Raw genomic sequence first — 27,035 nt, 5'->3', positions numbered from 1 at the left:
ATTGACTGATGGCTGCATTTCACTTAAGGTGAGCTTGCCTACCTGAGAGGATCTGCCACCATTAGGGCACCCTCTGGTGTTAGTACTAAAGAAATAACTATGGGTGTTTAACTCAGTGCTTGTGAAGGATGGTGAGAAACTTATGTTATTAAAAGATGCAAACGTTTACTTCTATTTCAAAGAAAAATATATCTCATATTTGAAATACACACACACACACACACACACATACACACACGTGTGTGTGTGTATAATATGCACTACAACCAACCCAAATACACACAGACATGACCTCAAATAAGGTTTTTAGGTAGATCTGCCTTGAATGATAAATACTATTTGACAAAAAATGGGAAACAAAGTATTTTTCATTTTTTTTTCAGTGAACTTTGTATTAGTTACTCATAAAATAGTTTGCTTCTGTATTGCTTTTGCCTTTCATCTGTGTATGCAATGGAAATAAATAAGTGAAATATCCCATATTTTGAAAACTTTATCCAAAAATGAATATAATGTTAGGAATGAATACTAATGTTAAATGAGGTTTTATACTTAATCAGCAGTTTCACGAAAGTCATGGCTCAGAGATATGCTTAATTGAATTAAGACCAGAAGTTTGTATGTATACATACATATATAAGAAAAATTCATATATATCTATGTGTGTATGTATATATATGAAACATATGTGTCTGCACAAGTGCTTACATGTGTGTACCTGATCCCAATAAATCTGCCTCTCCTTCTCCTTCCCTCCCTCCCTTTCTCTCTCTCTTTCTCTTCCTCTGTCTCTCTATTTCTGTCTTTGTCTCCACACACATTTACTCATTACCGTGTCTGATACTGATCTCTTTTACCTCTGTTTAAAAGAATGATTTTAGCATTGTCTTATGCTAGTGGTGAGTAGCATTATATATTCTTAAAATATGTGTAGATGTAGTTAAATTATGAGTAAAATCTATCAATATGGAATCAAACATGAATGGGAATATGTTTTTTTTAATACTAGCTAAATTTTACAGAATAAAGTCATGCTCTTAATGTTGAAATTGTGTATTGACATCAATAAAGAAGGAAATGTATTCATTTATTTAGCTATTTATCTTGAAAATATATAAATGTATTTCAACTTAATGTAGCAAGCTTTGAATATTCCCTATGAGTCCTTTCAGTGTGTTTGCAACTGCAAACATCTGAGTGATTCTTCCTTTTGAAAGCCATATGAAGTTAGAAATGCAGGATAATTAAAACAAATCTTGAATAAACTGCTTCATGGAGATACAAGTTTGATGGCTGGATATATTAAAAATTGTAACCAGATGTTGTGCAGAAGCCGTAAGAGTTTAAAGATCGTGAGGTTTTTTTGAACAAAGCAAAAATATTCTAATTGAAGTTGTCAGCAGGAGTGAGACTAATATGCCTGTATTTGATTAAATAATAGTTTATTTAACATTCAGTGTGGCCCGAAATTGGCTCAAACTAAAGTCAGAAAGCATTTTAGCTAAGAAGACATTTTTCTGAAAAAGAAAATGACAAGTCAACCCAGTTAAATCTGAGTTCTTTCGGTTTTATCTATTATAATTAAACTTATTTACAGATTATATGATGCCTTAAAATCTTCATTCTCTTATATATACAAGAAATGGAAAAATTGAGAAGAGTGACAAAAAAGTATATGCAATACATATTAGGTTTCTTACTGAAATGAGAGGAAGCAGTAAATATATGTTTTATATATATATATATATATACACATATACATATACATTTTATTTTTAATTGCTAAAATGTTCTAAATTAATGCTTTTCAACATAGACGTGGCTCTGTGTTTCTAAAGGACATTGGCATCGAAGGGATCATGCATATTACATGTATTATGTTGCACATAATTTGACTATGGTATAGTAGGTACCTATGACTCTTATTTGTGTCTTACACAACAGAAGTCAAAATAGGTGAAGAAGACAAATTAGCATGCCCGTTTCACCTTATCATTATTATTTGAAGCCACACTTCCCTTATAGAAATGTAGTCATGTGGGTAGACTTTTTTTTCTCAGTGTGTAGGAGTCTATAATATAATCTTATATAAAAATGGGGTTGAGTACTTGTTGGTCAATAAATCAGTAAGCATTTGTTAATCATCTATTATGTGCCTACTATGTCAATCAATAAACACTTATTAAGTACCTATTATGTGCCAGGAACTCTGTAAATAGCTGAAGAAAATAATAAGTGCTTAATAAATGCTAGGAACATTAAAGCCAAATCTAAATAAAGAAGCATTCCAATCCAGTTCACTTCTGAAAGCATTTATTATGGACCTACTATGCGTAAGGCAATGGAAAATATACTATCACGTTAAATGTATTAGAATAGTTCCAGGAAGTACAATAAAAGTTTTAAGGAATGGTAGAACTACAGGAGGGACCTTAGAGTCACCTGGTCCAACTTCCTCATTTTACAAATGAGGAAACTGAGGCCTAGGAAGGGTAAACAATTTTTTAAGTTCATACAGCTTGTTAGTGGGCAGAGTTGGGACTTGTACTCAGTTCCTCTGACTCCAAGGCCAACACTTTTCTGTTGCTCCTTAGCTGTCTCTCCAAAATATATGTCTAGTTATAATTCATAGAGAAGGTGGTAACATTACATTTGGGTCTGCAAGTCCTCTAATATGCTGTAAGTACAAGAAGAATACTAAGAGAAAAGTAACATTTGCATTTTGAGCATCCACTCATAAATGGTCTGGGCAGATGTTACATAAATTTTCTTTGTGCTGTCAAAGCACATCTCTGATTACCAGAAAGACAAACTTTTCTTTTTCCTTCAGTCTTTGGCACCAGTGGAGAGAAGAATGATATATATGATTGGAATGGGGAGATGTGCAGGCAGAAACTGGTACTGGATCATCAAGTACAACTTTACTAGTGACTTGCTCAAGGTCACACATAATAAACAGCCAAGCAGAGATTCAAATCTCAGGTCTTCTTACTCCAGGTGAAGTGCTCTTTCCCCTGTTCCATGTTCAATCTAACCATCCAGTCTGAAAAAACTAAATGGATGAAAAATTCACAATTACCAGATAATGACACTCAGCTGCATATACAGCCTACCAAATTAGTCCTTCCATATATCTCTCAGACAAACTGGAAATGGCTAGTGCCAGGACCTAAATGGTATTGGAAGCATTTAATAAGCTTAATTACATTTGGGAAGCTCTAGTGGTTTAAATAATTCCAAGTGTTCAACAGGGCAAAAGTCCGTCTTCTTAACACCAATATTCTCCAGAAGAATTAAAAATGTAAACCCATCTGACAATGGAAAGATATGTGGTAAGTGAAAGCAAAATGCAGCAAGTTTCTCACAATAGCTCACATACTAGAAGTGAAATAGAAGATATTATCAAAGATATGTATCACCAAAAAAGGAGGTAGGCTTTCCATATGACAAAAATAAGAGACAAGAGATGAGTAGACTCAATATAACACCAATGCCCTTTAGATGTTAAAAGAACAAGAAGAGGGCCTCCAATTTGAAGCATAGATTTTTAAGGAACTTTTAATGGGGAAAAAAAACAGATAAGAATGGTACAGAATGAAAAGGTATAGAAGGGTTGCAATCTCCATCAGTAAAGGGATTACTCACACCAACAAATTGAGTCCCAGAAAATTTTCAAGAAAGCATTGTGTGCCATTAGAGGTCCTCTGCTTTTACAATTATTGATTGCTACAGTAGCTATGCTTATTAGAATACAAAACACATGTGTGTGTGTGTGTGTGTGTGTATAAATATGCAATACATTAAAGATGAATGAAAGAAGAATGCAATCTGAATCTCAAGTCTTCTATTATACCTTTTCTAACGTAGTAAGCACTTAAAAATATTTGTTAATTGATGGTCTCATCATTTATTTGCCTTCTGTAACTATTTTAGTTATCACTATATAGACAAATATTTGATTATGTATATGCTGTCTTGTATTGGCTTTGACTATTTTGTGGATAGTACAGAAAGATTATTTTAAGTCCCTCAAAGTCAGAGACACCATCTCTGAGAAGCTGGGCTTTATAGTGATTATACTGGTTTTGTTTAAAAAAAAAAACAAACAAGACAAAAACATACCAAAGGTTACATTTAAATATAAATGTCCTTTGAAGTAGTTAACAAGAGAGGGTAATTACTTATTTTAGTAATGTGTGCAGCTATTGATCAAACTTTTTTGGAATTTCTTCTTTCAAATCACGTTTGGAAATAGCTTTTAGCCACTCAATAAGTTGATTTCATTGTTTTATGGTATCATCTAATTTTTTATTAAATATATTTCCAAGTTTTCTCCCTCTTTTTGTTCACTGGATTTAGCTTTGAATGAAACTTGACTGAACTGTGTCTTTTATAAGCAGAGGAACTAGAGGGTTGGGGTGGAAAGGGAAGAAAGAAAGAGAAAGAGAGAGAGAGAAAAAAGGAAAGAGGAAACATAAGAAAGCCTCTACCATGTTGCCAATATTATTATATTTAATAATTCAACAAATATTTTCTCTCTATCTCAATATAAAAAAAAATTAGTCTCCAGACTAGTCATCCTGTATAGACTCAGTGTCTTCCCTTTATTTTTTATCTCTTTATTTTCTGCATATTATTGTCATAAATACAAAGTTGTGCTAGTCTTCTGTTTCTTCCTTATATTATAATGGGACTGCACTGACAATTTGTGTTATCATCTTGTTCACCACTGGGTAGTACATCCCTGTATGACCCTTCACTGCTTCATGAGCCTTACTTTAATCCACTGTAAGTATATAATGCTGCATGGCCAGAAAAGCATTTTAATTTGGGAAATAGGAAATGTGCCCAACAACCAGAGGAAAGCCTCAATAAACTGGCATTTATCTTTATTTCCAAAAGAACCCTGGAGGATTCAACTATGGCTTAGGTTTCCATGTCCATCTCTAATTTTATGTCATGAGAGAGAGAAACCCTTAGTATAAGGACCTATTTTATAAGTACTTGTATTCAGAACAATAAATGTTTCTTCTGGAACAATTACATTGAATATGATTTTAATATTATAAAGTGAAAAACAGCAGTTCTTTTACAGTTCCTAAATAAAGCTAGTTGGCAAAATTTGCAGAGAATATTTTTCCTTAAGGAGAAAATCCTTTGCCTATTGATTAAATATCAGAATTGCAGGTCATAAGTTTTTTTTTTCTTGTCTACTTTTGAAAGCCAAGAAGATTTCAACAGATGATAAAGAATTCAGAAAAAAAAATAGAGTGGAGTGATTTGACATTTGTTGTTAAGGAAAAGGTAAATCAATAGAAAAAGGAAAGTAAAAGGAACTGAGTTTTTATGGCTAGAACTGAAATGCATTTTAATTGTGACCTTCAATATGAAAATATAACTAGTTTTCCAAATGATATTTTAAAATACTCAATATAAATAAATGTTTCTAAAATGTGCTTATATGAACCAGAAAATATATTTAATCAATTGCCTTTGGGAGGCAATGTGCTGAAATAGAATAAATGTTAGATTTTGAGCCTGAGGACCTAAGTTCAAATCCCAGCTCTTTCATTTACTATTTGTATGATATTGAACAGGTCACTTAACCTGTCTTAACCTTCAGTTTCCACAAATGTAGAATGAGAATATTAGACTAAATAATTCTATTGATAATAAAAGACTCACTTTTTTTTTCTTTACTCCACATATAACCTTGAGCAAGTCAAGTACTCTCCCTGCCCCTCAGTTTCTTCATCTGTAAAATGGGGGGATTTAATTTAGTGGCCTCTAAAGTTCCTTCTTGGTCTAATATTTTATTGATTTTTTTTACTTTTAATAAATTCTCACTTCATAACTCACTGATGACAGCAGATACCTTTCCCCCAAAATATTCTGAACATATTTGTATGGTGCTTTACAATTAAAACCATTTCTATGTCCAGCACCTCATTTGTTTTTAATAACAACCCTGTGTGGGAGATCAGCAAGGAAATTAGGAAAATTGATATTTTATAGGTGAAGACACTAAAGCTTTAAGAAATGATGAGCTAAGATTTAAAGGCATGTTTTCTGAGTAGCTGCCAAATCTTCTTTCCATTTTATCATGGTCCTCCACAGAATGATTCTTGTAGTGATAACAGATGTACAGGAGGCCGATGTCAAGTGCTAGACATGTGCTGCAATATGGTTTTACAGAGGTTTCGACTTAACATGAGCAGAAACTTTTTGTATTTACATGCCAACCAAATCATATGACATACTACAATCAAAGGAAGGTGAGCTACATGGGCTTACTGAACACCTCTCTGTCTCTCTGTCTCTGTCTCTGTCTCTCTCTCTCTCTCTCTCACACACACACACACACACACATACACACACACACACACACACACACACACCCCTCAGTGATACATGGAATATTGCTACCAGGTTTTTCTATGTATTCTTAATTAATAATTTTGTTGTTACAGCAAACAAGCATTTTAGGCAAATGAATCTAATAAATGGTTTCCTATTATAAGACACCCTGACTTAAAATTATACTTACACTATCTGCTAATTGTAAATGCTCTTTTAAGCCAAAGTAAAACCATTTAAAAACCAGCCTTAAAAATGACTATCTACGTTGATACATATGCATATATAAATAGTGTGTGTATATACGCATGCATGTATCCCTCCACTAAAATTCCTCTTCTAATGCATCATCTTGTCATGGAGCTAATTCTCCTGCTGAAGGCTATGCCAGCAGAACAGTAGCATTAACAAGCTAGAAATGCACAGTGATATTTGTCTATCATCTGATGGCTAGCCTAGACAACTTCTAGTTTGCTTCAGGTTGATGGATTTTTTTTTTGTCTGAAGCAACTCTTGAAGACCTTCTATTAAATCATAGACACTTTGTGATCTGCTTTGGCAGAAGTGGCACTCACACCAATGCCATCAAAGAGCCTTCAAGTGATGGAGTATGTGCATATGTGAATGTGTGCATATATGAAAAGTATGTCCTTTTCGTCACGTTTACCATATGTGGACTGGGGGTGTTAGGACAACTTAAATGTATTCTTAATGTGTTATACTGAACCTGGCATATTATACATGTTCAATAAATACTATACAATAACAGCAATCATTTAGTAATCCACACTACTCAGGTTAAAAAAGATTCTTACAATAGATGCTTTGAACAATTGTTCCCTTGAGCAAAATGGGTGCAGCATTCTTTTAAAGTTGAAAAGAAAAAAAAAGGTAGCAATTATACAAGAGACAGAGACATGTATGTCTTATTTGTCTGGTTTCCTCTTCTTCCCTTTTCCCTCACCCCACCTTTGCCCATTTTTCTATCCCTTTAAGGAGATCAGGGAACTCAGGATTTTGGACAATAATGGACTTAGAAAAAGCAGGAATTAGATAATCATATAATGAATTTATTAAATGTGTAATTAAACTAAAGGATGACTTTAATATATGTTTTTAGTTCTTTCCTTAATTTATTACTTGTCTGAAGCACATTCTTGAATTATAAGTCAAGACACTTCGTTGAACCAAGTTAAGAAAATAGCGCTTAAACATAACCTTCTCTACAAGACCAAACTTGATGGTTAATTAAGGTGGGAAAATGGGTAGTGCTGACTGCATCAACTTCAGGGAATTTTATTCATGGTCTTTCTGTACGGTCATAAGTAAGACTTTCAGTTTTTATTTCCTAGAAAGAATACTGAGATTCCTGATTGTTTCAATTGATTTAACTAATTGGATTTTTTAAGCATAAATTATCTGAAGATTTCCTTAGAATTTATTAAAATATCCATAATGCTATTTTCTATTAAACCTGGAGGATTTATTTTCAGGGATTTTCAATGCTTTGATTACTTACTAAATCTTGGAAAAAGTTTTGAGAGTATATTGCTAGATCAGACACATTAGATCATAGTAAAGAAACTGGGGCATCCTTCTTTTAGAACTTTGTGATAGGAAAATCTTCACATCTGGGAGAAGGTATTGTACAATTTTTATAAATCATCTGTCTTACTAAATGTGACAATATTATCTCTGAGATATATAATTAGACTCCTTTTCTATGTCTTTGTCTAAACTTGTATCAAAAGTCAGGTCAAATACAGAAAATGCATTTGTTTTTATTTACATTTCTACCTTAAAGTAAAACATCACCCCTACTTTCTAACACACACATACACATACACACACATACAAGCACACACATAGAGCTTAAAATAGTCAATGTCTTCTCATTTTAAGAAAAAAAAAGTCGAGTTCATGAAATAGCTGCACAGCTGAATAATATGTCATATATTATTAAATGGATCTATTAAAAGGGCCAGATCCTGGAGAGGGTCAAGTTAATGATACAAGTGAAATAATTTGGGCTTTTTTTTCCCAAATTTGTAAATCCACACAGGCAAATATAGAGTTAGATAGACTAATTAGCTAACATTTTATGTTGGCAGCACTTTAATTTTTTTTTTCTGTAAACTATGAATACTCCTTTAACTTGGTTGGGTTTGCTAATGGGGTATAGGAGATATGAGGAGTGTTGTTTTGTTTTTATATATGAAATGCTTTGAGTCAGAATTCTTTCCGCAGTGATCTGGTACCAATCAATCTCTTGTAATTATTTTAGAAGATTTACTACTTTCATTTGAGAGGAATTTAAAGAAAGATGACTAGCACTACTTCATTGCCAAAGGAACACATAGATGCAAATACTCAGACACACACACGCGAAGTTTTGTTTTTTTTTTTTAATGAGATTGAGTGATATAGACAATGAGTATAGAAAAAGTAGCTTAAGATAATATTTAGTCATTTAACTGTTTATTCACTCTGTTTCACTCCTACCCTTTGGGAATATCTAACATTCACAAGTGTTTTGTAATCATTATTAAAGCAATAATTATTTTTTTTCATGCCAGGCAATTTACTGATTTCCTAAATCCCAGTCTTTGACTTAACCTACTTTCTTTCCATCCTTGGTAACTCATCGAGCTAAATCATATTCTTCATAAAGTTCATCATTCACTTAATTGGATATGATTATTTAATTTGGAGACTGATGTGACTCTTTATCTAAAAAAGGAACCATTTTAAAATAGGTGCTTTTTTTTAAAAAAAAAGTAACTTTCATGCCACTAGAATTCATATATATATATATATATATATATATATATATATATATATGTATGTATGTATTCATGTAATACGTATGTATCTGTGAGATGTGGGGCTTCATATTAACAAAATTAAAACTATGATTTAGGAACTTTTTCTTCACCAATAAAAATGAAATTGTAGCCAGCAACAGAAATTATTGTGAGCATTTTAGAATAATTGCTTCTGAACCCATGCAAATTAAAATTAAATGAACTTCAAATGTATGTTTATAAATCAAGGAGATGCATATTGAAATTTTATATCTATTTATAAGATTCATTAGACTGTCAGCTCCTTGAGAGCATGGACTACTTTGTGATTATTGTTGTTGTTATTGTTTTGCCTTTCTTTGTATCCCCAGTGTTTAACACAGTGCCTGGCACATGGTGCATACTATGTAAATGTTTATTGATTGATAGATTAACCTATTCTACAATAGAGACTTGAAGAAAGAAGAAGGTCTCATCAGTTGTGACTGAGGGGTCCATTTGTGAAGTTAACAATGGATAACCTCTGTAGATTCTGAGATTTAAATGCCAATAGTATCCCAACTCTTTATGTGGTTTACTAGTTAGAAAGTCTAAGATACCCATACATAGATAGATATGGAGATAGATAAATGGATAGATACATAGTCAAATATAGAAATAGATATAGATCCGGATGTATAATGGAGGCAATCTAATACCTGTGTATTGGTAGCAAAGTGGTGAGAGGAAGATAAGATATGGGAAGCCAATGTTTTGAATTGGAAATTGATGGAGCTTGATTAGATGACCTATAGGATTCCTTCAGTCTATAATTTTTTTTTTGCCAGATATGTGTTTGCTCTGTGTGTGTGTGTGTGTGTGTGTGTGTGTATGTATATGTGTGCCTGTGTATATGGAAGAAACAGAGTTAGATCAGTACACACACACACACACACACACACACACACACACACACACACACAGGTTTTCCTCAGATGACAAGTCACTATTAGCTGACTATTGCTTTATCTACTACCTAGTTTATCACTCTACCTTAGCTGTTTATTAAATCCTTATTGATAATGATGGTAAGTAACATCTTTTGCACCTTGCCCAATGAGGTTTAGGTAATGATTTGTGTATTTTTGCTGCATCCCTGAAATTATGTCCTCTAAAGCCCAACTGCCTCTGGTATAAAGGAGATGCAGAGATTTATATTTGTATTTAAAATTTTTTTCCTTATAGTGCTTTTTTAAAAATTTTTTTTCCCTGTCCTGAAATTTCATAGGTGTAAGAAACACCCTAGTGAGGAAATCCCTTCTACCAAGGCAGACAAGAAATTATTGTACACTTTATAGTCTTCGAGAACTGCATATGCACTCTTAAAGGGTTAAGGTAATTGCCCAGTTGCTTTTCCTCTAGTGCATTAAAATTTTGAAAACAGAAGGAATATTGCCAATTTATATAGAAATAGTTGTGATATAGAAATAGGTTTGCACAATTCCATGTGGGTCTATGCAGGTAGTAGATTGGAGGCAGAACCAAAAATGGATACTCAAGTAATATTATAAAAAAAAAAAAGGATTAGGGTTTCTGTAGTCAGAGAAGCTGGATTCAAATCCTGTCTATGATGTGACCTTCGGGACCCTGGGCAAGTCATTTAACTTCTCAGGGCCTGTTTGCTCACCTATAAAATGATTAGGTTGAAATATATGATCTCAAGATCTCTTTCAACCCTAGATTTATGACTGCACAAATTATATGTAAAGTTATCTCTTATTGAAAAGTGTTTAGAAAACAGAATAATTTCTTAATTTCATAACAGCATAGATGAGTCTGAATAAATTACTATTCTTGTGTTTCAATACCTTTTAGTTATAAATTTTCCTTTATTTGTTGGATTTTTTCCAACGTTCTTTGCATTCACTCCTATGTTTTTGTGAATAACCATGTTTTTTGTATATCCAGTATCAGTGACTTAATAGAGGGAGACAATTATTTCTTTTAGGTGAGACTCCCACGAGAATTTTCTTTAAAATGATCATTTTAAAGTAATTTCTAAATTGCCATTTCTTTGAATTTTCTGCACAGATTTTTTATAGTAGTTTATCTGTTCATTGTTTATAATACATATAATGATAAAGTGTAATGCCAGAAATGAAAATTGGAGAATAAGACTTTTGAAAGCTCACAGGTTTTGTTTTGTTTAGTTACTTGTTTGTTTCATAAGCTCTTCCCATTCAGTAAGGACCCATTAGAAAGTCCATTCTATCAAGTAATGCTTCTGTATGTATAAATTTTAAGACACAAAATTAATTTTTTATTCTTGTGTTAATTGGATAGAACGTGATTTCAAGAATGACAGACTACCTATGGCAAGTGATATTGTGTGGTAAACAAAATCCAGAGCAAAATTAAATCAGAACTCCAGTTAGTCTCCTTAGCATAGTGCCATATAAGAGACAACATATTACCTTGGCTGATAGGGTTGTGCTGGGGAGAAAAATAAAAGGACACTTTGGGAAAACAAAGACAGTCATTGCTTTCTTCTGGAGCAGCTGCAGCTAGTTCCATTGCTAAAGCAGAAACTGGCCGCACAAGGTATGTGTTCGTTTTTACAGATGGCAATGCAGACAAGTTGGTAATTGAAAAGGAAGTCGTGTACGTGAGCTATTTAGGCTTGGGAGGTGGGGGGCGGGGTGCAGCCTATTACAGTACTTTCCTGTGTAATTGACTTAGTGACTTATTGGAGAAGCAGATTTTCATGAATAGATTTCAGTTATTATAAAATTACATCATTATTGTTAAGGAAATTCGTAATTCCAAGTTGTCTTTTTAAAATAATGTTATTAAACCTTTTAAAAGTCAGCTTAGCTTTCTCTGCCTGTGTACTGTCTCTGTAATGAAATTATCCTTTTAGGGACTGTTCTTTCAGTTGTCTTTATTTAAAGGCCCATCTTTGATTTTTAACATTCTGAACAAGAATGTAAGCCATTAATCCCCTGGTTTAAGCATATGAAAGATACTTTTAAATTCTTAAAAGTATTTGGTGTGGCCTAAGTTAAAATATAACTATTAAAATGAGAGACTTTTTGGAATTTGACATTTATAATAGATCAAAAATTACAAGATATTCTAGTTCAATTCAGTTTAATCCCCCCCCACCCCGGCCACAGGAGTGCCTTTTTAAAACATTTAAAAGCAATGAGGAATGTATTTTAAAGAATAGAACATAATTTTAGGCAGAAGTAGTCCTCATCTCATCTCTTCCATCAAATATTTGGTACAAATTAGGTGTATGGTTATCACCTCCTCTGTTAACACTCTTGCAAGTTTTTAGCATTCCTCCCATACCAATCACTATTTCTCTTAACTCTTGTATTTCCATGGTTTATTTCATGGTTTGAATAGAATTTAGGCACAGTCACCCTCTCTGTGCTTGTCTATCTGTCAATGTATAATCTGCATTGACTCTAGCTATTTGAAGATACCTGAAAAGTGTTTGAGGTTTGAATTTGTGTGTCATTTTGTAATGAAACAAAAACTTGATAACTTGTGGAAGAGTAAAGAAAAACTCCATGGAAAAATAAATAACATTTAATGTCAGAGATTTTAACGTGCATATTGTGGTATTATAGATGTTACCAGAATTCTAACAATTTAGGGCTTTGACCAAATATACTCACTTGTAATAATTACCTTCAATCCATCAGAAATGGTGATTGTAGTAATGCAGTTAAACTTTGATATGACATCTCAGAATGCATATCTCATTTTTATGAATTTTATAGACTTATGAAACATTGTCTATAGATGTTTTTGGAACATATGAGTTTGTAGCATTAGTCAATAACCCAATACCATGTGACCCACTATCTGTATTTAGTTTGGGGTCTCCAAAGGAGAAACAAACATTCACTGAAGTTCATAGCGAGCCTCAAGAGATTTCATGAGAATTGTTCAGTGGTAAATAAGGGTTTCTAATGCCAATAAACTCTACCATAAGAAGTATAAAATAAATCTTTTGAAGACATTAGAAGATGGTAGGACCAGTGTTTTTTTATTGCTTACTGTCACCCTTCCTTATACTCTTCATTCCCAATTATTACCACCTACCACCATTGTGCCTCAATCGCCTCCTACCATTACTACTGTTACTATATGTTTGACTGACCAGGTCATCACCTAACAGGATATGAATATTACTTTATTTAATATGGTTGTGGTTGAAAGGAAGAATTCTTCAAAGTTTTTTCAAGAAGCATGAGAAAAAAATTTAAATTGATATAATATTAACATGTAGTCTTGGGATAGGGAATCATATCAAGAAATGTGGAATAAGACCAAAAAACATCCTGAATGCTAACTGTTATTAAGAAAGAGAGTAACACACATTCTTTTGCCCTTCCTCACAAGAGTTTGATCCTCATGAGCTCTAGGATCTACTTCTAGCGCAGCTGCTAATTTATTGTGTCATCTTAGGCAAATCACTGTCGTTTTTCTGAGACCCACTTTCCTCATTGCAAAATGATTGAATTTCACTTTTATAGGAATTTTCTAGGTCTAATATTTTGATGTCTTTCATTTTTTTTTTGAAATATTATTTTTGGTGCTCTTTGATAACAGAACAAGGCGATGATTCATATTATGAGGTAGTTAATCCTCCTATGCCTCCCTGTTTCTGTCACAATATTCTGTACCATCACTTCATATTGCATTCACCATGGCTTGTAATATTTTTTAAACTCCAGTGTCTTTATTTTGCAATTTTTTTAGTGCTATAATGAATGCTAGCAGCATTTTTCCCTTTATACATATAATGGAAAATGAGTATAATCTTATTATACCTTGGAGCCTCATCATTTTCCAAAGCAATGCATTTCTATTTCTTAAAATGGAACTAAGTGGGAAAATAGCATTCACAGAATCACAGAATTTTAGTGTGGGAAATGACCTTAGAGATCACAAAGCCCAAGCCTCTCATTGTCATATGAGTAAACTTTTTGCAATATTGACTTTTCCTTTTCAGGTAGGTGCCTCTTCAGTAATGAATCATTTTGCATATCTAGAGATGTCTGTACCTTGTTTTGGGGCAGCTAGGTAGTGCAGTGGATAGGGTCATCTTCCCGAGTTCAAATCTTGCCTCAGAAACTTACTAGTTGTGTGACCATGGCTAAACCACTTACTCTTATTTGCCTCAACTTCCTAGCTGGAGAAGGAAATGATGAGACTCGTATTAAATTAGGTATGTTGCAGAGTCTCAAATTAATTTTAGAAGGCATTGTGATACAGTGGAAAGAGTACAAGATGAGTCAGAGGACCTGGGTTAAATCCCACCCCTTATAGTACCTATATGACATGGAACAAGTCACTTCTCCTCTCGAGACCTCAGAATATCTGTAAAATGAGCTGTTGTATTAAATGGCCTCTAACATCCCTTCTAACAATAAATTCCTAGGATTGAGTCCAGGGTTATAACAGAAGGAATGGGGAGGGGAGAGTGTTGGAAGCTGCTTGGGATAGGGAATAGACTAGACCTAGCAGCACAGAGAATAATGGTAGAGAACTTGTCTAGTCTGTTATCAATAATGATTTACATATGAAATGAAGACAATGAAAATAAAACCATATTTTTAATCTTCCAAGTGGAGGCTGAATTCCAGAATGTGACCTCGGCTTTGTAGAAATAATTTGTAGTATTGAAAAGAACCCTGGCTTTATACTCATGAAACAGATTTGGTCCAAATTCTGTCACTAACTCACTGTGTGACCTTAAGCTGATCATTTCATCTCAATTAAGTTATATATAAATGAAAGGAATTCAGTCCAGTTGATTCATATAACACTTTGCAAGAATCTGTGCTAACTAGTGGGGTAGCGACTGCACCTATGATTTCATTGGTATAGGGAATTACCAATTAGGAAAATTCCCCATGCCAATGCAAGCTGGAACCTTCTCTTCAACTTATAGTCTTAGAGAGTTGCTTAGAGCTATGAGATAGCAAATGACTCACCCAGGATCACCCAGCCATTATGTCAGAGGTACAATTTGAAACCAGGTCTCCCTAGCTCCAAAACCAGCACTCTCTTCTCTCTCTCCTGCTCTCTCTCTCTCTCTCTCTCTCTCTCTCTCTCTCTCTTTCTCTCTGCCTCTGTCTGTCTGTCTGTCTCTCTCTTTCTCTGCCCCCATATTGTCTCTTTTTCTCTGTTTCTTGGTCTCTCCTTATATCTCTGCCTCTGTCATTTTCTCTGCCCTCCCCCCACCCTTCTTAGACCACATCTCCTTTCGTGGATTATGAGAAACATGCATTGCGTTTAAGTCTTGATGAGATTCCTGGAATTATTTCTTTTTTTTTTCAGAATTAAGCAGATTAGAGAGTAGCATCTTGATTGCCTAGGGTCATATCCCTAGGAGCCATCCAAAACTCATTTTAGATGCATTCACCTGATGTGTGTGGACTGGCAGTATGTACCTGAGGGATTTGGCAGTTGCCTAGGTGATGACATGCCTGTGGGACAAGTCTCAGGCACATTCATACCTGTGGTACTCCTTATGATTACTATAGTGTGGATTGCCTCATGTTCTGGAGCCCAGCTTGTTCCAGTGCTTGTAGCCAGGGATGTCAGTGAAGTTGATGCTAGCCTCCATTAGCATTGTTGATGTGTTGAGGAAGTGAATATAATAAGTAGAGTAAACATGATCTGAGTCCAAGGGCTGAGATAGGTGATTGTAAGATGGAGGCTTGGCTAAGCCTTGCAGTGTCTCTTCACTATTCTGGCAGCAAATCTGAGGGCAGAGAGGGCTTTTTAAAAACAGGCAAGGGCTTGTCACATGTACCGTTTCAACTGATTTTTCACAATTTTATTTGCAGGCAAAAGCCAGCTTGTGTTTTAGCAGCAACATCTCTCCCCTAGCAGATTTTTCTTTCCTATTCTTACTAAAATTTTCATTGGCCTATACTTATGGTTAAACTATGAAGGGTTAGTTAAAAAACAGTTTCTTGCCAAGTACTGGCTTTACTGAGAGGTTTATGCTGGTGTATTCACTGCATTCACAAGGACGCTACTAGTATTTATTTAATACCCTAATAATTACTGTACTTCAGGAGAAAAAAATTAGACATTATATTGGTAGGTTTCTTTTAATGAGAGAAGACTGAAGGGGGATAAGATGGTGTGAACAACACCCTTCGATGACATTAGCTATTCCTGTGAATTCCTTAAGGAGACAATGTTAGTGATAGATTCATCAAATGTATTTTCAGAATTTTGTTTGCTTCTTTTCTCAAGTGGGTAACACCCAAAGTGTTGTCACAGAAATAAAATATCAAGGAATGAGATAATTTCCAGGAGAAAAACAATGAGGTATATTCATGGAAAGTACTTACAATTCTTCAAAAAAGGTATTATATAAACAGTGCATTTATTGCTTGGTTCTCAAGGGCAATCAAATTTTGTATCTTTTTCACTGCTTTTTAGAGGGAAAATGCAACATTGCCAGAAGGTCTTGTTTCCTCTGTTTTATTCTGTAAACGTTTTTCTTCATATCATACTTTTTTTTTAATAATAAAATGACATCTAGGATATGTGCTATTCACCTACTGCGGTCAGGATAAGAAACATCACTCTCCAGAGTTGTTGTTTTTTTGTTATTTTTAACAGCTATATGGCTTCAAGCAGAAAAGTGAGTAAGATTGGATCCAGCCTTTTAGAAAATTATTCCAAAATAAATATTTACATTTTTTTGTAGAATAATGATATATTCTTTCAAGTGTAGCCTCCTATGTCCTAGGTTTTTCGGTAAATCAACAATGTTGGATGTGAGTAACCTTAGGTAGAAAGAGTACCAACTCCCTAGGAGCTTGTTTTCAGGGTTAAGGATGTGGGCATGGGTGAGCATGAGAAATGCAGCTTCCTGTGTCCATTAACCAGAATAGCAAAAGACAAGTTCAGGATGTGAGCTTATGCTGACCACTTGTTCCTGGCTCTCCTGTTCAATGACCAGAGACCATGGTTGATGAGCAGTCCTGTCGATCATCAATTTGAACTTTAACTCTCACAAAATCAGGCTAGCTGAAATCACTCCTAGCTTTCAAGATTCTTAGTCATGGCAATTTTATGGAGGTGGAGGTGGGAAATGAAGATATGAGAAAACACAAAAGATAACAATGAAATGAGGTAATACAAAATTTTAAAGGTACTAATAATAAGATAATATGAAGTTTTTAACAAGTGTTCTTTTTGCTTCTTTTGGTGCAAATAAATTAACAATTGAGGAAGGCTCTATCTTTCATGTATCGTCACAGTTAACATTATGCATTGCAAGACCATTCAATTTTTTTTCATAGTTCATATAATCATAGATTTAGAAATGGAAGATACCTTAGAGGTATCTAGCGTTAACACCCTTTTTTTTTTCCTTTCCAAATGGTGAAATAAAACAAGATAGCTTCTGTGACCTGAACAAGATCACAAGGGTTAGAAGGAGCAGACCTGGATTTGATTCTACATATTCTGATACCAAATTCAGCCTTCTTTCTACTCTATCAGATCTTGCCCAAGTTCTTTATCTATTAAAAGTGAGATCCCTTTAAACTGAAGGCCTGGGCTAAATGGGCCTCATTTTCCCTTCTATTTCCACTTCTTATCCCTCCCCCTTGCAAATTACATTGATTATCATTGATTAGAACAGACTGTGGTGTCAAAATATTTGATGTGAATTCCCAACTGCAAATGAACATGATTTTCCTAAATAATCATCCCTGTTCTTTGGTCATCTGACCAGTGTATAATGTTCATCAGTTTGGGGGGTAGATAAATGCATAAAGCATTGCAATAGTATGAGTAGTTCAATACAAACATGTTTGTAAACAGTATTTGATTCATTCGAATAAATCTAGAAATAGCTTAAAGAGTTAAAAAAAAGATTTGGGCATCTAAGCTAACAACATGTATATAAAATTTCAGAGTGACGCTATTTGAAATGGCCAAGACATAAAACCATAAAAAATGTGAGTAAATACTCTACATATCAGGGCTTGTTATGTAATTACATGGTTTCAGTATGGTTCTTATTCATTGAAAACTCTTATAAAGGATAGATTTCTACATACGCTCATTTGCTAATGGAAAATTTAAATGTCTCTGTTAGATACCACATTGTAAATGTCTAGTTCTTCAAATATTAAGCCATTTGAATGACTGACCAAATCAACCAAATTCAGTTTTTCTTAATCAAATAATTTGGGGTTTGGGATCATCATGACATATTCATAGACCTGGGAATTTTTACATTTTGGGCAATATCCAAATAGTAAACAATTGAACCAATTTAAATAAGGTTTTGTTGGTTTGCTTGCTTACTTATTTACTTAAAGTTGCATCTAGGTTTACAAATCCATGTGCCAAGTTTCAGCCCTGTGTGTTTTAAAAGAGCCAAGAAGCAAAGACCAAAAGGTAGAATTAGGCCTAGAAATATTAAAAGATTCTTAACTATAATGTTGGATGTGATGCCCTAGAAGTAATGTTCTTTAATGATTGCAAATAAGTAGAGATAGTTTTATTAGATGCTTATTTACTTTTTTTTAACTACTTGGGGTCCTTTCAAAACTGGAAAAAAAATTGCTTTTGTTATTCCATCTAACAAAAAGAACCAGTTCTAGACTAGGAGATCCTCTGCTATCACACTTTCCACTGAGAGTCCCATCTGTTTTTATGCATGTGGTCCATGTGAGCTTCAGTGCTAGAGAACCTAGCCTCTAATGAGAGGGTTTTAAGGTTTATTCTCTCATACTCTTTAGCTTTTTATGTTGTACTGAAACCCTTAAGAAAAGGCTCTTTATAAAGGCTTAGATTTTAAATTCTGTGTATGTCTCCCCAAAGTGGGGATTGGAAAAGATACTTGATATAAAATATAAATCAGATATAGGACAGATATTTATTTTCTACACAAAAAAAATAAATGCTACAGAGACAAAGACTGACAAAGAGCATTGACAAAACAAACTTATTTTCACATATGTGTGTGTGTGTGTGTGTGTGTGTGGTGTGTATGTTATAACTTAACGTGTAAGTAAGGGGATTGATATTTAAATTTCATTAGAACATAAAGGAGTTTGTGAGCCTACTGACTAGGATTCTCACATTTCACCTTGAGTGATTCTGCACTGTCCAAACAACTCCTGGCACATATCTTCTTAGGGTAGCCATTTTCTCCCAATGAAGAAACTCTCCTTGCTACCAGTCAACTCCACTCTATGGATCCAGAACCTCTTAAATTCAAAAGTTCACCTCCAAAGCAAGATATGTACATCACAAGATTTATGTTTGGTTGCTTAATCAGGAAAGGGAAGACAAAGTAGAAATGGTATTACTGGGACCATGGTGGAAGTTCACCTAATTGAATCTATGGTACATATAAAAGCAGCTGAGAGGGGTGGGGAGGAATACTACTAAACCCCTTGCCTCCTCATGAAATGTTTAGTAACAAAAAGCATTACTTACCACTTGACTTGGAAAATCAAAGGAAGACAATAAACCAGAAACTCTCTTCTTTTTTAACTGATCTAGTACCCTACTCTCCTGTACCTGTCAAAGACAAGGGGTTGGGTGTTGGGGGTGTTCCAAGGGTCCACTCAGAGTTTGTTGCATCTTACCAAAGCAGAAAGTCACTTAGCCAAGACCCTGTCATTCTATATGTACCCAAGTGGTAAGTCATATTTGGTAAGCCAGAAGGGTAATTCTGTGCCTGCTTCATAGGAAGTTAAAATTACGTTAAACTATTTTAATTTTGGAGCATTGGTAGATATTATTTTCTGTAGCCCAAAGTCTGGTATAGGTGATTGCTATAATTCATTAACAGTACTAGTATTTTGAGTATTCATAGCAAGTAATGACACACTCAACACACGAAGAGAAGAAAAGTGTTCAGAAGAATTCTCAATAGTTATCACAAAAAATAATTTTAAGTTGAATCACTCTTCTCAAAATTCTGCCCAATTAAGTTTTGCTATTGTCAATCTGACTTCCTTACACAAAATTATTGAGCAGCAGAAATAGAATAGAAGCATCCCATATGAAACCTAAAAAATTACAAGTCCAACCCTGAAAAGATGAAGAGTTTAACTTTCTTTATTGGAGTTTTCTTTTAGAATTTTCCCATTAAAATAACTGTGATAAAAAATAGGCTTTCTGTGGAACTTCATTCTTCTTTTTATAGGGTATGAATGGAGAAATAAATATCTTCCTTCAATCATGAATTGGTACAAAATATGGTTAGGTCTCTGTCAGCTCGAAAGAAGAATGTGGATACTTGTGAATGGATCTCACAGAATTGCTTCAAGGACATTTTTTATCTTTCTTAGTTGTCTGTTCTCTTGGAATTCTCCTTAGGGGGTTTTGAGCCAACATGGAGGCAGTTAAGGTGTTGCTGTGGAAAGATTTTTTTGAGCAGACGGGCAGGGATTTGCAAATCTACAGGGTGGGGGAGGGAAAGAGGGAGGGAGGAAGGGAGAGAGAGAGAGAGAGAGAGAGACAGAGAGACAGAGAGACAGAGAGACAGAGAGAGAGAGAGAGAGAGAGAGAGAGAGAGAGAGAGAGAGAGAGAGAGAGAGAGAGAGAGAGTGAGAGAGCGTGGGGGGGTGCAGGGAGAGGGAGAGAGGCACGGAAAGGGATGAATGTTTTTATGAATACAGAGAGAATAATATTTGTTTAAAAATAACAATAATTGAACAATACTGGCTACAGTGCAATGAAAATTTATGTAAAAACACTTATGGCTACAAAATTAGTGTTCTGTATTTCATTTACAGGAAAATGATCAAGTCAGCTCTGCCCAGTTCAAGTAAAATTAATGCAAAATCCATGTGACCAGAAGAGATACAAAAAGCCCTCTTAATTTAATAATAATAATGATACATAAGGTGACTAAGAATAACACAAAAGTTGGTTTTATGTGGAACCAATATTAATGTGCTTATTAAGAATCCACCAAGGACACAGCTGTGCATTTTCTGCTTGAAACATAGTGAAATGTAGTAGCTATAAAATTTCTTCCCTAAATGGTCTTATTACCTAAAGAAAGAAGCAATATGTTTAAAAAGTAGTAGTAGTAGTAATTGTTGTTATTTTAATATAGTAGTTGTTGTTGTTACAGTCACAGCAGTAATGATAATCACTGTCATTAACAATGAAAAGCAAAGAATACAATAATAATGATAAGTTCCAAGAACATAAGAACACACTCTTTTGGCCTCTTTTATCTTCAATATCACAGCTTCATATACTAGGAACCTTGTCCCAGACCAGATCAATAGTTTTTCACCAAGAGGTCATATATGCCAATAAGGCACAAATCAATAAGCCTTTATTGGGGCACATTTTAACACATGCAATGGGTGAAGGAAAGAAAAAGGAGGCACAGGACCTATAATGAAAAAACCCAGGAACAAGGACATGGAGAATAGGGCAAGGGAAGAAGGATTCAGGGAAAAATATTAATTTGATTCTTATTTGCAAGTGGTGGTCAGTAACCTCTACTGAAGTAGCTGTAACGTTCTAGCAAGAAAAAGAATTGGGGTCCTCGGGTGTTGATCAGGAGGATATTCTCTCAGACAATCACTTTTCCTTTCTTAATTGATGTATGGGTCATCTGGATCATTCATTTCTCTCACATCTAGGCAACTAGGGAAGTTTTTTTTTATAGGACTAAGGTAGGTCCTTGTTGAATCAGTAAACTCTATTGGCTTCTAACTTCTGACATCACAGGTAGTGGGATGCTAAAGATTTATCAGGGAGGAAAAAAAATGGAAAAACAAGCATGGAATTCAAAAGTTTCTAGAAAAGGAATATCAATCAGGAAGCATTTATTAAATACCTATTATGTCCCAAGCACTGTGCCCAGAGCACAGGCAGCCTTATGAATCTTGGAATGACCCTCCAAATCTGTCAGTCAGCTAGCATTTTTTAAACATTTGCTATGTGCCAGGACATCACAGTAAGCACTAGGGATGCAAAGAAAGGCAAAACGAAAAACAAACAAAAGCTCTCAGTCTAACAAGGGAGCATGCAAACAATAATACACAATTATATATAGAAATATGTAATTACATATCTACATATATAATTACATACCTATATATTCACATATGTATATGATATACATATATATGTACATATACAGGATTAATTGGAAGGGGGTTAGTTTCAGGTGTAAGACACTAAGGTGAAGGGGAACTGGGACAGACTTCTTGCTAAAGATGGGACTTTGGCTAAATCTTGAAGGAAATCTTTTGAGCTGTCACAGCATTCTTTGAAAAGTCATAATATTTCAAATGGCACATGATCAATATTATGAAAAGGGACATTATTCTCATTCTTATCCATTTGAGACTTTTATCCATTTTACTTTTAGAAAATCTTTACTTTTGTCTAGAGAGGTTCCTTCATATTCCATGGTCCTCAATTGCGGGATAGTGAATTGGTGTGCTTCCTAGAACAACCAAGTATATCTCTTGTGACAATACTGCAACAAGGTGGAGTGACTAGAGTTCTGAACTTGGAATCATAAAGACCTGGATTCAAATTCCACTTCTGACACTTACTGTTTGTTTGCCAAGTTCAAACCACTTAATTTCTATAAGCCTCCATTTCTTCATCTGTAAAATGGGATGATAATAATCATCATCATAATAATTATTATTTAAAACATCTTGGAAACCATCTAGATTATATGTGTATGTTACTATTATACAGTATTTTGGCCTCTTCTATCTATCCTCCAGTTCAGCACTCTTGAATCTTCCAAAAGGAGAAGAATAGTTCTTTTACTACTTATAGTAGTTTCCAGATGTGGTCACATGGGAGATGATTTTTAGAAGAAAAATATTTGTACTTTTTCCTACTCTATGCCCCTGTACCAAAAATAAACATAGTCCTATTGCAATGTGTGTGTGACCAGTCTATTCTATTATCTTCCACTCTCTATTCTCACACTTAATAAGGCAGTAGGAGTGAAAGAAAAAAAGTACTCTGTGGTAGTAACAGCAATAGCTGTGTCCCACTTTAAGCAAATCTGATATATGAAGATCAACCAAAAAGATATATGAGGGAAGGGAGGGGAGACTAAGTTCTCTTATAAAATTTTTCTTCACTTTATGAAAGCATTCATGATAGGATTTCCTTCAATGTCAAGCTATCTTCCTTAGGGAAATAAAAATGGAATTTGATGTACAAACATTCTATTCACACAAAATTGCTCAGAAATACAAATAGTGAAGTTTGTATGTATATGTACATATATACATATGTGTATATATATATACACATATGTATATATGTACATATACATATGCATATACACTGCAATTTTCAGAGTATTTATTTTAACCATAAAAAGATTAGCTCCTTTGCAAAAAAATCAAGTATACGGTTTGTGAGAGTCGGAACATTCATTCAAATTAGGATTACACCCACTTTGGCATGTTGTGGCAGGCACCCAGGGCATCAGGGAAGTAGGAATAAATGGTTCCACAATCAAATTTGAGCCTCAGCCATATATGTATTAGTTTCCAAATAGACGTTTCCATTGCCTTTATGTGGATCAAAATGGTGTTTATTTGCCAATGCAGTTATTAAGCTCTAGGAAAGAAAAAAAAAAAAACTTCTACAACCTAGGGGAGTTTCATGATGATAACCTAGCCAGACACTCCCTAGTATTTCTTTGTGTAATGGGGGAAGCCAAGTAGTTTTGATAAACACAAGTCCTAGGAACCAATAGATATCAGGGAGAGAGCTTTTCATATTTTGTGGTAGTTTCCATTCAAAAAAGGCATCAAGTTCAGAACTTGCTGCAGGCTGACATACACGATGTGGTCTGGCTATCAAGATTTAGAGAAATGCAAGGCATTCTTCCTTCTGACTCCAGGGTGGGGAGAAAGAGGAAAGAAGCAAGAGATTATACTGATGACTATCTAAGTTTTATTATATCACCCAAAGTAGCATAACCTGCTGTACTAATGAAATCGTGTTCTTGGTTTAAAAGGGCAATTGTTCGCCTGACTTTGTGCTCACTAAAAACATTTCCCCAATCTTGTTAAATTATTGCACTCATTTCAGATTTTTATGGCCATGCAGCTTACCGACCCTGATTTCTTTACGTTTCATTCATTTTCCTTGTATTGATGATTAATGGAGGATGTCGAATGTTAGAGTGAGCAGGCATCAGCAAATGCAAGATCATAATTAGTTTAGCTGACGAGGGCCTCTGATAGCACTTGCATCTGGATGGAAAAATTACCCTATAGGGAACTGGCTGCTCACCAGGTCTTTTTAGTGATACATTGTGAAACACCCGATGAATCAAATGCCCTTTCAATGCCAAGAAAGTGTTCCAGTCTCGAAGCCAAAATTATGTCTGCAGTAAGCTTTCCATTTGAAATGTATCAGAGTACAATTATAACCATTGTATTTTTTTGGCAGTGATACCAGTCTTCTACAGTATGGACTAAAGTTAAATAAATTTCTCAAATTTTATGAAACTCTGAAATTTGGACTTATCATGTTAGTCATTCTTAATTTCTACTAAAATTGGCTTCCATAGAGACTCCCCCCACCCCTTATCTAAGATGTGGGTTTTTTCATTAAGATATTTACTAAGAGAAAGTAGAGCTGAGTTGCAATTCAGGCTTTTTTTTTTTTTAAGCAAGAAAATGCTATTTTCCTGTCTGTTAGTATTTGTGCCTACAAACATAGCCTGGCTTTTGTTTAAATGAGGTTAATGAAATTATTATTTGTTAGGAAGAATGTCATAAGCAATACTTATAAATGCATCTCCCACTAAATATCCTGAGATTGTTATTGAAGCTGATGAAGGCATTACCAGTTGACTAAAATAAATTTGAATTTAAAAACCATGATTTCCTTGCTGAGTGCAGAAAAATAAATAAATAACACTTCTGGGGACAATGTTGCCTGGCTTTAGGATTAAGTTCATAAGAGGTCTCATCAGTAATACTGTACTTCTCATTGGTTTGGCAGAGGTCAATACTCCTTCCCTAAGAGTTGTGGGAAATACACAGTATTCTCTTGAAGATTTTACAGTTGTAAAAGAAAGACTGGAATTGATTGTCCTGACTTCTGTTAATAACCTGTGTTACAAGAAAGCTGCAAAGAAAGGGACTAGAATTAATTTTAAATGGTTCATTTTCTACATTTGCTCCCAACTGACCACATTGTAGAACCAACATGGCAGTCCTGCTGCCTTTTCCAAATTACATCACACATATTTGCAATGTTATGTCTGTCAGGTTTTGCTTTGACGCTTTTCAAAGGTATATTTCAGAGCACAGCATTTAGCAGTCATCATTAAAGGCACAAACCCCAAAGTTCAAAAAGTTAGAGCTGTGTCTGTGAAAAGCCTTTGGTGTTACACACACCTCATCCATCACTGTAGGGTTAATTATATTGAAAATCAGTGGAGCCTATTAGACACAATTGAACCTGACCTCATTATGGCAGTGTGGTTTTATACTGTCATTGTTGCTAGTCCAGAGACAAAACTCTCTGGCTGATTTGTTCTTTCTCCCCTGAACATGTGATTCACCTCTGACCTGTGCATGTTTTTTTTTTTTCATTTCAGAGACGTAGAGGCTCGGGCGTTTTCTGTGCCAATTGCCTGACCACAAAGACCTCTCTCTGGAGAAAGAATGCCAATGGCGGCTACGTATGCAACGCGTGTGGCCTCTACCAGAAGCTCCACTCGGTAGGAAGAACTTACTAGTTTGTTTCAAGAAAAGATTTATATAGCAAGACTGAAGCTGGGTAGCTATGGTATGAGCTTGCTTGTGTGATTAATACTGGCCTTCAGTTAATTTCCTAGCAGGATTTTTCAATATGGTCACTTTGAGATCACATATAATTCATTAGGAAGCAGGCTAAGATGCTAAAGGAAAATCATAAGTGCTTTGTTTAATTATTTTAATATAAAACAAGAAAAACTATTTCAGAGAATTCCACTTGGCGTATGGCTTACCAAACGCTCTCAGGATTCATTGAAATTTATTCGTGTTAGAAGAAGGACTCTGTAAAAGGATATTAAAAAAACATTTTGTATGAAAAATTCAAAGCTGAGGATTTTACCCACTGTGTATATCTTGTGGGTTCAGTGGGAGAATAGATACAGTACTCAAGTTTTTTGGTCTTCCTTTTGTCTTCAGAAATGCCAAAGGGTTATTTAAGGGGAAAGCATTTCGTGAGAAGAACATTTCCAGGAGCATTTCTTCTTGTAAAATGATGCCTTTGACTCCTAAATTTTATTTTGGGGGGCTAGATCATGTATCACCAACTGATACACAGAAGATTAGGTTAAAGAAAAGTGTGTTGAGTTCTGTGATGTTAACTGTGATGGAATCAACAAGGGTAATATTTCATTTACTGACATTTCATGGAGAGTAAAGAGCACCACTGGGTTTGCATCGATAAGACCTGGATTCATTTCCTAGGCAGTTGGCCTAGATGGCCTCTATGTTCCTTTCCATATTCTCTATAAATCTACGAATAAAAGGACTGGTATTGGATGATGGTGATATTTAACATTTTCATAGCACTTTACTGTTACAAAAAAGCTTATCATCTCTTGATCATCAAAATTACTATGCGATTGATAATGTGCATATCACTGACCCTTTTTACAGATAAACACATTGTTGAGACCCAAACAAGTAAAGTGATTCGCACAGCTAACGAGTAGTAAAGACTTGAACCTGGGTTAAATTGATTTCAAGTCAGCCAATTTTCCATGCACCATGCCATGTAATAAGATTTTCTAACTTGCAGTAATAATAATTTGACTAATTACAAAAAGAAAACCAAATTCTTCCATTCTAAATATTCAAATTA

At 34.5% G+C, this 27,035-nt stretch overlaps 1 protein-coding gene across 4 annotated transcripts in view; it reads left to right on the top strand.

Annotated features, from left to right (window-relative positions):
* TRPS1 (transcriptional repressor GATA binding 1) overlaps positions 1-27,035 on the top strand; it is a 304,791-nt gene that overhangs the window by 266,841 nt on the left and 10,915 nt on the right. For all 4 annotated transcript variants that reach the window (XM_020965428.2, XM_020965426.2, XM_020965423.2 and 1 more), the window contains one exon: positions 25,777-25,899. In XM_020965428.2, coding sequence (XP_020821087.1) covers positions 25,777-25,899 — 123 coding nt within the window. The remainder of the gene's footprint in view (positions 1-25,776; positions 25,900-27,035) is intronic.

This window comes from Phascolarctos cinereus, unplaced genomic scaffold (assembly GCF_003287225.1).
Source record: "Phascolarctos cinereus isolate Bilbo 61053 unplaced genomic scaffold, phaCin_HiC Scaffold_4;HRSCAF=312, whole genome shotgun sequence".
NCBI classification, from domain to species: domain Eukaryota; kingdom Metazoa; phylum Chordata; class Mammalia; order Diprotodontia; family Phascolarctidae; genus Phascolarctos; species Phascolarctos cinereus.
This window is presented reverse-complemented; position numbering and strand designations above follow the sequence as displayed.